The sequence below is a fragment of the Colobus angolensis genome, unplaced genomic scaffold (assembly GCF_000951035.1).
Source record: "Colobus angolensis palliatus isolate OR3802 unplaced genomic scaffold, Cang.pa_1.0 Scaffold74, whole genome shotgun sequence".
NCBI lineage: Eukaryota > Metazoa > Chordata > Mammalia > Primates > Cercopithecidae > Colobus > Colobus angolensis.
Genome location: NW_012121154.1, coordinates 4,104,560 through 4,115,348, shown reverse-complemented (window position 1 = coordinate 4,115,348; position 10,789 = coordinate 4,104,560). Strand labels below are relative to the sequence as shown.

The 10,789-nt window shown below is 37.0% G+C and overlaps 1 protein-coding gene across 1 annotated transcript in view; it reads right to left on the bottom strand.

Moving 5' to 3' along the window:
* The window catches only part of PCLO (piccolo presynaptic cytomatrix protein), a 406,268-nt gene that overhangs the window by 188,608 nt on the left and 206,871 nt on the right, over positions 1-10,789 (bottom strand). Inside the window, exons 6-7 of the mRNA XM_011927761.1 lie at positions 8,942-10,781; positions 6,566-8,574 (exon numbers count right to left, since the gene is read on the bottom strand). Of these exons, the coding sequence (XP_011783151.1) occupies positions 6,566-8,574; positions 8,942-10,781 (3,849 nt within the window). The remainder of the gene's footprint in view (positions 1-6,565; positions 8,575-8,941; positions 10,782-10,789) is intronic.

The following is a 10,789-nucleotide window of genomic DNA, read 5'->3' as shown; positions in this document are numbered from 1 at the left end:
AAAAAAAAAAAAAAAAAAAACATTTTTACTAAATGTCATTTTAAGAGGTTAACTTTTCCTTTCAATTCTCAGTTCTACACATCCAGTGCCATGAGAATGGCTGTATAAATGAATGGCCGATTAGATAATTTTCCAAATGGATAATCAATGAAATCTGAGCATGTTGGTTGGTGTGCAGTTGAGAGGGCATTTATAGGCGCGACTCCTGCCACAAGTGAACTGATTGAAATCACCAGCAGAGGTTTTTCTAAATACAATACCATTGTTGTTTTTATTAGAATGATTTCTATCATTTTAATATGTGTCACACTGAATACATTTATGCACATTTATTCATGTCAAAAGGAGAAATTAATGTTGTGATGTTGACTCCTTGAAAAAGTATTTTGAAACTCTTTACAATGAACATTAATTGGTACTTTAAACAATGGTTTCAGCTTACAGTTTAAGGAAGCTAATGACTAAAACATACTAGCAGCCCCTATGCCTGGAGACAGTTCTTTGATTAGCACTGAATTTTGTCAGAAAAAACAATGGAGACTTGCCTTGCTCCTGTCATGTTTAAAAAAAAAATGATAATTTAATTGTACATTTAGAAATATACCTAAGAGAGTATAATTGGATGGTTTGTAACACAAAAGATAAATCCTTGAGGAAATGGATATCCCATTTACCCTGATGTGATTATTACACATTGTATGCTTGTATCAAAATATCCTATATACCCCATAAATATATACACCATGTACCCACAAAAATCTAAAAAATATTTTAAAAAAATCTAATGGATCAGACATTTAGATTTGATCCAATCTAGTAGTTTTTTCATGTAGTTAAAATGATGTATTAGAGAGCTAAAACAATATTTGTATTTTTTCTCACATTTATATTTAATCATTTGATTGGAAAGAAAGGAAGAGGAAATGGCAAGGATAATCATCTTTAGCTTCAAATCTATTTTTAATGAACTTTTACTCCCTCAAGAGAGTTATTTATCATTCTTCACGGGCTAAGCTCTTATTTGCCATTTTATAAAATTAGAAGTACTCCTTTTTCAGCCAAAAACATACTGAGACATCAGTTCTATAATCTGCATTAATGATTTCTTATATTGCTTTCAATCATTAAGGTTTTTTTTAATGCTTTAATTTGAATTCTTTGCAACTTGTTCTTTAGGTGAAATTAAAATAGAAGAAAATCCCTTTGTTGTTTAAAGCTTCAGGCTAAAGAACTTCAGTTTATTTAGCCAGTTCATCTAAGACTCACCTTACCTTCTTTATGTAATTTTAAAATATACAATTAAGTTGTTACTGTCTATAGTCACCTACTATGTACCCATAACACTTTTCAAAAATAACTCAAAACATTTAGAAAAAGACTCACCTTACCACACCACACTTGTTCAAGTTCTCTCCTAATTAAAACTCTACATAAAATTTGCAACACTTAAGAGTACCAGGAGAAAAAAAGCTGTTAATAGTGGGGTCTTGTTTAGTGCAAATAAAATTGGTGTTGAGTAGGTACAAGTGTGCAAAGGACATGGATCTGGGCTTCACATGCCTCATCTTTAAAATATGAAATAAAATAAACATAACGCCTACAGAAAACAAGTGGTTTGGATCGCAACCAAGCAACTGCAGGTGAAAATATTTTATTAGTTACATGAGACTATAAAAGTAATGTTTTAATGTATATATGTATATGAATATATGCCTATCAATAAGGTATAATATTAAATATGTTAAAGTGTCAAACAAGTATTATTAGAATTGTGATGTCATATATCTTATATTTCAAAATATACCCCACACTTTTCCAAATTTTTATATTATAATCCTTTTAGTTGCTTATTCGTTTTTCCCAGTAAGACTTAATGTAGCATAATATAGAATCCTAAATAATTAGTAATGTGTAGAAATATAAACAGATATACAAAAGTGTGGCCGGGCACAGTGGCTCATGCCTGTAATCCCAACATTCTGGGAGGCCAAGGCTGAAGGATCACTTGAGGTCAGGCGTTCAAGACTAGCCTGGCCAACATGGTGAAACCCCATCTCTACTAAAAATACAAAAATTAACTGGGCATCACAGCGGGTGCTTGTATTCCCAGCTATTTGGGAGGCTGAGGCAAGAGAATCATTTGAACCCGGGAGGTGGAGATTGCAATCAGCTGAGATCACATCATTGCTTGAGTCAATTATAAAGTACACAATGTTCGAAATAGAAAGGGTAGTGAACTGTTAAGAAACTAATATGCTGAAATGCATAGGAAAGTAATTACTGTTAAATAGCGCTCTGGTTTTAAACTGTTTCAGTAATACCCTCCCATGTTAAACTGGCATTTCATAATATTTAGTTTTACGCTTTTGACAGAAGTCTTTTAATGAACAATAAGAATATAATTTGTTTCTCAGAATCGTGTTAATTTGCCTATTTTGAAATTTGGATTCTGGAAAGGATAACACAAATGATTTGACTTTTTTCTGAAAATCTTTTCCTTCTTTATAAAAAGTTTTCTTTCAAAATTAATCCTTAGATATTTATTATAGTGAATAGCAATGTTAACTACTGAATACTAAATTGCTGAGATCAACTTAAAAGCTTTCTGGTTTTGACTCACTGACATTTGTATACCTGTGTACATTTGTTTTAATTGGCTTTTTAAATAATATCTTTCCAATCACTAATGACTATGAATTATTTTACTGCCATTTATTTTTAAAAGTACTTCAAAATAATACTTTGTATTTTAATTTTAAAACAGTTGGATGTTAAAAGGCAGTATTTTAATCAAGAAGAAATATCATGAGAAAAACATTAATAATGAAGAAGGTAAGAGCTATAGAAAGATGAGGCTTCTATTATTTACAAAGCTAATCTTTAATATATGATTTTTTTCTGACATACATAAATACCACCATTATAAAATAGTTTTAAAGTTAGTTTTAATAGACTGCTTTCTTATATTGCTTGTCAAAGAGAATAATGAAAAATAACCTCTAATAAATATTATTATTATTCAAATCACATTTGGCCACCAGAGCCATTATTTCTTAAATCATTATACTCTGGAAGAATTGACAGAAATACAATCTCTCAATTTAGGTTATGGAAATTACTTTCAGAAATAGACATTAAAGGATTCCAAAAATTTTAAAAATAGCTATCAAAACAGCAATCAGTGAGGCAAAGCATATTCTTGTAAAAATCAGCTCATGAATGCCATCTGCTTTGCAATAGGATACTGGCTTAAACACTAGAACAAAAAGATTTTAATAAGAAGTTTGACTATTACTAAAAACTTTCTAAAATTGTTAAACAAGTCTAAGGGGACGAAATAGCTTCAACAATTAATAGCCTATGTACTTTTAAGGCCACATAGAGGTGATAACATTTTAATTGTAGCTATTTTTTTAGCACAAAAAGTAGTGCATCCTATCATTGCCAAAATGTGATATTTCTGAAATATACAAACTATTTTTTGATAGAAAAATCACTAAGAAAAATGTTATACTTTAAGAGAGATAAATCTTGAAAATTTATTTCAAGATTAGGTAACTTCTAGCTCTAAAAAATTCTTTGAATTTACATTGCTATGCAATAGATAATGTCACTTTTCTCCCCGACTTTGTAGACAGCATGCTACACTAACCTTCTGATTGAAGTTATTGATCATCTGGGTTAGGATGTAAATCAGTCTCATTGTGCAGAAGAAAGAGAAAGGGCGTAAGGAAGGCATTTTGGAGCTCTGGTTTATGGAATCCTCATAAACATGGTGCTAGAGATAATCCACAGATACATGCAAAAATACTAGATGGAAATAAACGGAGAAAGTATAGTGTGGTCCATGTACAAAATGGAAGAAAAACAAACAGGAAACAGAAGTAAAAATTGTAACACTGGGCCAGGTGCGGTGGCTCACGCCTGTAATGCCAGCACTCTGAACAGAAATCTGTATGTAGGAGTGAGCATACATATATCTGGGGAGAGAGAGGCACAGACAAGAGCCCTGGGTGGGGGTGAGGTTGGCACATCCAAAGAACAGCACGGCCTACGGTCGGAGCAGAGTGAGGAGGGGAAAAAGTTTGGAGAGTGACCAATAAGGTCAAGAAACAAGCAGAGATCACATCACATGTGGCCTTGTTAAGAAATTTCTAATGTATTTTGAATTTGATGAGATCTTAATAGAGTTTAAACTATGCTGCAAGTAATATAATCTGATGTACATTTTAAAAAATCACTCTAGGTGATATTTAGAGAATTGATGGTAGTGAAGGCAAGTGTAGAAGGAGTCCAAGGGCTGTGCACATTCTAAATAAAAGATGATGGTGGCTCTGGTCTATGATCCTCATAGTCACAGGAAATAAATGCAAACTTTGTAAGGCAGCAGATTAGATCTCCTGACCTGGCCCTCACTCAACTTTCTGGTTGTATTTACAGTAAACCCTTTTCTCCTCCTCTTTGCTTTATGTCTGTTTATCAATCTGAAATTTTGTCCATTTATTCCCTCTAGCTACAATGACCTCCATTTTTCTCTTCATGGTCCAGCAGAGGTCTCAATCTTCATGACTCAGACCTCTTCTTTGCAACCTCTTTCAACACTTTCAGGAGGAGGGCGGATTGATTCAGAATCTGATAGAGCCTTTAAAATAGGCTCAAAGTATGTCTAGACATTTGCCTAGAAATTATAAAATTCACATCTTAGACTCATAGTCTCTAGAGTGTTAAAAACACTGCCTGTGTATAAAATGATCTACCTGTGCATGTAATAAGACAATACCTTTGAATTTGTACTATTTCATATTAAAGTATGGATTTAACTTGACCCACTGGAAAAAAGAACCACCTAATTGTGCTTTGAGGCTCAAAACACCTAGGGTTTTTCAGATTCTGGGTATTATTTGCTAATTCTACTCAACTTCCTTTATGATTAGCTTATCAATATTGCTGACACAATCAGTAATACAACCTTTACAACCCATTGTATCAATTTCCAAATGGATACATTTCCAAATCCAAAGTGCATACTTTGTGAGGAAAAAAATATTGATAACTTGAGACTCTTTGTTAGCTGAGTTCATTTGAATTAAGGGTACAGGGATACATATTATGTAAATAGTAAATATTCCACCTGGAAAGCCTGTTCTTTCTAGTAATGGAAGTCTTCACTCTTGCTTTGAAAATATTGCCAAAAATCATATTTCAAAGTTGTTCACATAACTCTTTAAGTGAATTTCTAGAACAAACTTATAAAAAAAAAACTTATATATTATAACTAAGTTAAAAATCACTTTTCAACAATATTAATAGATTAAATTCTGGAAACAACACTACGCATGAAATAATTCTCTGTATACCGGATGAAATCTCAATATACCAGAGGTTTCCTGATTCCATAGTTATTACCTCTCCCCTTGATGTGAAGACAGCTTTATTTTTAGCTTATACTACTTGAGAAAAATATGTAATAATGCAATTCTACTAGAAAACTAGAAAACAAACACAAATTTATAATTTACTATTAGGACCACTGATGGCTATATACCTACAAGTAGACTTAGAGTCATATATCATGACATATTTTTCAGCCCACAACCAGTGTTTAACACATATGGGTCAGTGGAAATGTAACACTATCTCAGAAAAACCTACTTAGAAGCTTCAGGGTTCAAAACCTAGAACTCAGTAATCATGCATTAGGGGAACTTCTAATTTGAACAGAAGTCTTGTTCTAAATTGAGCTATTATATCTGTCAATCACTTTCTGGATAGTTATGTATATTAGATTTTCTTAAGTAGGAAATATCTGGTTTATATCTGATTATCAACATTTCTTATTCTCTGTTATACAGATCTTCACAGATACATCTGTATATGTTCTTTTCCCCTTGAAGCATACCTATATATTTGAAAATAATTAATTTATATTATCCAAAGAAACATGAAAAATTATTTTTGCTTCTGTGAGCACTGGGACTAAGGTTTACCTGAGTTTAGATTAATAAAGTTGCCAGAAATAAAATAAGCATGGATGAACTATGATGATTATATTACACTTTTATCTGCCTGCCTCAGAAATGTTCTCTTTTGACCAGTAAGTGTTCCAAGCCTTTTAATGAAAACATTCTGGCTGGAGGAAAAGGATACTGACCAGATGATCTCTCCCACTAAATATCCATGGACTAAATTTATAGTCACCTTTTGCATTATGTGTTTAATGTTTCCTATAATGCCTGAAAATGAATATTATGTTTACTGAAATCACAGTTACAGTTGACATTTGGGAGGTTTTGATATAAGAATAAGACTTTCGATTTCATTGTCTTAAAATAATAAAATCATTTTTTTCACATGTTTTCTTTCTTTGGTATTTTTAAGGAATGTATGGTTTTCTACACACACGCGCGCACACACACATATAGTGTAAATTTCTAAGGCAATAATCTTCACTCTAATCTAGTATTAGGTTTCTAAGGTACCAAGAGCCTGATTGCCTCCTAAAAGTCTGAAAACACATGATTAACAACTCATCCATGGCCTTCCAACTGAAAAGAATCACTCTTACCGTATAGCCCTCGGTATACTGAAAAGGAGCCCTGGAACTTTCGTCTGCTGTTGGACTCAGAGGCTTGGGGTCAGACATAGAACGCTGCATCATCTTGGCTGCCTTAGGACTTGCTGGGGGAACTTTAGCCATATCTGGATGCAGTACTTTCTGTGGACTTATATCATCAGGGAGGGGTTTTTCATAAGGTACAAAGGCTGATTCTAAGGCTTTGCCTGGTGAAAGTGGTGAGATGGGTGAATAAAGGACTTTGGGGGATTTGGGTGGGGAAGGAGCCAGCTGTACTGTGGAATCTGCCCGGAGGTGAGATGAATAACCAATCTCTAAAGGTGTTGGGCGTTTCTTGTCTTTGGGTGGAGATGTGGCACTCAGATATTGAGGACTTTGTGTGTCTGAATCTGCTTCTGTTTGACATCCTAAACTGCCCCCTTTGTAAGTCTTTTCAGGTGCTGAAATGTGTTTAATTATTTCTACCTTGGCATCCACTCGTGCCCGTATGGAGGGTGTTCTTATGGTTCCAACTGGTTCAGTTTGCACAGATATCTCTGCTACCGTTTGAACTGCTATGCTGGAGACTTTGGAAAGGGGTTTGGTCTTGTCAGCCTCTGTCATGCTGTCACCATATTTCCCTACACGAGCTTTCCTCCTTGATCTAGTAGGCACATCCCACTCATCCTGATCTTCATCATCAGTTTGGACGCTTGTATCCACACTCTTTTTAGTTCTCCTTCTCCTACTCACATAGCTCCGATCTGTGGCATCTTCGTCATCCGTTTGTACACCACTGTCCACTATCTTTTTAAAACTTCGGGGATCATCTGCCATATTTTCTCCCATTTCATCATACTGTCCTCGGACTTTAGCTCCAGAACTTCTCTTTTTGGGCTGTTTTTCCTCTTTTACAACAACATCTGTTAGAGGTATTTCTGAAACAGTGCTCAGGATACCAGGCGGGGCAATGTACTGAGTAACACCATCAGACTGAACGGTGTACCATCCTTGGCTTTGTGGTATTTCAATTGCCACAACAGCTGAAGCTGTAGTGGTTGCATCTTCAGTTGCCCAAAATTGACTGCCTTCCGGGGCAGCATACTGACCTTCCAAAATTGCCTGCTCTGTAGTGGTTTGTGGAGAAGCAGTTCCAGAAGGATCATAGTTATACTGGTAGATCTGCCGAATCTTTTGCTCCTCCAGCTGCTGGTGAAGCTGTTGTTGCAGCTGTTGGATCTGCTCAAGCTGTAACTGTTGCTGAGCTAACGTCTCCTGCCTCATCATGAACTGGGCTTGCCGCTCTTCTTCTTGCTGATAGAGAAGGTGTTGCTTCATAGACTGCAGCTCCTCCAACTTTTTCTGAACCATGATCTTTTCTTGTTCTCGGAACCTTTGAATTTCCTGACGTTCCCACTCCAATTCCTCAGCAAAGCGCTGTTGCTTAATTTTCTCCAGCTCCAGGAGCTCACGCTCCAAGTCTAGCTGCTGCTGTTGTTTATCTTCTTCAGGGACAATTAAAAGAGCACTTTCATCTCCCACCACTTCAGGAAACACTTCAGATGCTGTGGTTAAAGTGGGAACAGAGTCTATTGTCTCAGCAGTAAGAGACTCCATAGTAATAGTTTGCAAGCTGGCACTGATATCAATACCAGTTACTGCAATGTCTGTTTCAGATGCACCTGTTGTTATAAAATACGATCTAGGCATTGGCTGGCTATGGTGCAGGGCAGGTAATGAAGTCACTGCATCAGTTGTATGAATACCAGACAAATCCCTCACTGTGGTGCTGAAAATGGAGCCGGGTTGTGTGGTGATAGCAAATGTAGAGGGTGTCGGAGTTGCTACTGAAGAATAGACAACACCATTAGATGACCTCAAAACACTCCCCACACAATACTGGGGTCCTGGCGGTGGTGTCATTCTTGCTGTGGAATACTGTGGGGTACTAATCCCAACTCCTGAAATGACTTGTCGTGTTTCTGGACCTGTAGTCTTGCTTGAATAATCCATTACCTCACCTGAAATACAGGGCAGAGTTATAGTCCAGTTCCCAGAATGAATGATGCTTTTTGAGTTTGAAAACCCTCTCATCTTGATGAACATAATGAATGAGACTGCATGCAAATCCACAGGTTAACCTAATTAGATGCGGAATGAAAGCAATGTTGAACATGCAGGCACATGCAGGTGATTTTGAGCAGAACAAAATTTTTTTTAACATGAAGGAACAAAAGCGCACATGTACTCCAAAATATGCTGCTAAAACATCCAAAGAAAGAGAAGAAGTAACAAAACTGGAAAAGGAACCACATTTTCATCCTGAAATGAGATGAGGAACACCATAATTATATTTCAAGGAAAGGTCTGCTGCCACATCATACTGACCTGTAGTAACTCTCCCTGAAGTCAGATCTACTGCTGTGTCAGTTCCTTCAGAATAATCAAAAGCATTCTTACTTTTATAGAAAAAATGTCCAGCTTCTGCTAAATTTGTGTCAGACATGGAAGGCTTCATTCCCCCAATCCCTCTATAACCATATGGCCCTGATCGATCATACTGATAGTGGTCATCCCTATAACCAAAACGATCCTCAGGAAGAGTAGTTGCAGGCTGCTGTGCTGTGCAGCTCCTTCCAAACGGTAATTTATAAACCACATCACAGCACACAGCTCTTCTCCCTGCTGTTAAGTCAACGGGTTTTTCATCATCTTCTATTATTTTGGTCATCACACTTGAAGTAGACTCATCCATGGTTACGACTGTTCTATGAGACTTGGTTGTACTGAGATCCACTACTTCCCCATCAGTGATCCCCTGGGATATGGTGCTATCAGTCCATCCATTTGTGACACCAACAGGAGGTGCAGTGACAGGTTTTGTAACAGCCAATGTCATTGCATGTGCTGGAGTACCTAGAGATAAGTTTATTGGCGCTTCTTCCCTAGCTATAGGAAAGACCTGGTCACTTGGTATCCTGTATGGGGGCTCAGCATGCTTTGATGTTGTAAGCTGGAGTGGTGTTGTCATTGCACGTTCTATACCCACTAGGCTTTCTGTGCCAGTAGTGTAACTTGCACTAGCTGTGCATGTGACAAAGGTCACTGTCTCAGTGGGCAGAGATACAGGAGTCACTATTGATGATGTTACACTAAGATTTATAATAGAGGGCTGGACAGCACTAATTTGTTTCCCATAAACTTCATTTGTTGTGATCTGCCTTTTCACATCCATTGTAGAAGCAGAAAGATCAATACATTTATCAGTTGTTTCAACTTCTACCTTTGGTACTGTACGCAAATCAATTACATCACCAACAAGTTGCAATTTTCCATCTTCTTTATACTGAGGCTTCTCTAAATGTAGGTTATCTAGAGCAAGAGGCTCTGGAGGAATTGTTATGGAAATGCTGCTGAGACCAACACTAGGAGCTGTACTTCCGGTTGCTGAAACCTCAGTCTTGGAAACTTCAGTAGTGACAAACTGTGTAACTGACATGGGAGCTACTTGAAATGAAGAGGGTGCTGTGACAGGGGTAGCAGAAAATGTCTGTAAAGCTCCAGAGATATAGGTCTGTTCTGATGAACTTGGAACTTCTACAGCTGTCATAGGAGGAACTACAGAAAACACAGATTCAACAGAAACCAGATCTTTGGAGGGTGATCCCAAGGGCCAACTGGTAATTGCTTGACTAGCAGAAGCGTCTGTTGGAGTCCCAGGTTCAGATGGCAATGTAATAACTACATAAGTTTCTGTGAGGGATTTGGAAAATCTTGGTGAGGACTTGTTGGAGTGCGGGGAAAGTGGGGAGGTAGGGGAAGGCAATTTATAATCTGCTGAAGTCACTAAATTTAAGGTCATACTTGAAGTTAAAGATAGGCCTGTTGGTTTGGGGTGTATATCTGTTGGTTTCTGTGTAGTTGCCGGAAGCTGAGGAATCACTGGTTTGGGGGCGATTGGAGGTTTGCTTGGCTCAGGCCTGTGGGTAAATACAAGTCCAGATGGAATTGAAGATGGCTTAGGAGGAACAGGAGGAGGTGCAGTGGTACATATTCTTGTAACAGGTAATCCATTACTTCTCAGAACAGTTGTGGTCTCTACAGTAGTAACAGCATCAAACAGAGGTGTAGCTGTAGTCACTGGAGCTGTAACTGTTAACTTTTTTTTAGGAAGAATAGTTGGTTTAGGTGAAGTTGGTGGAGGAAGTGGTGGGGGAGGAGGTGGTGGTGGTGGAG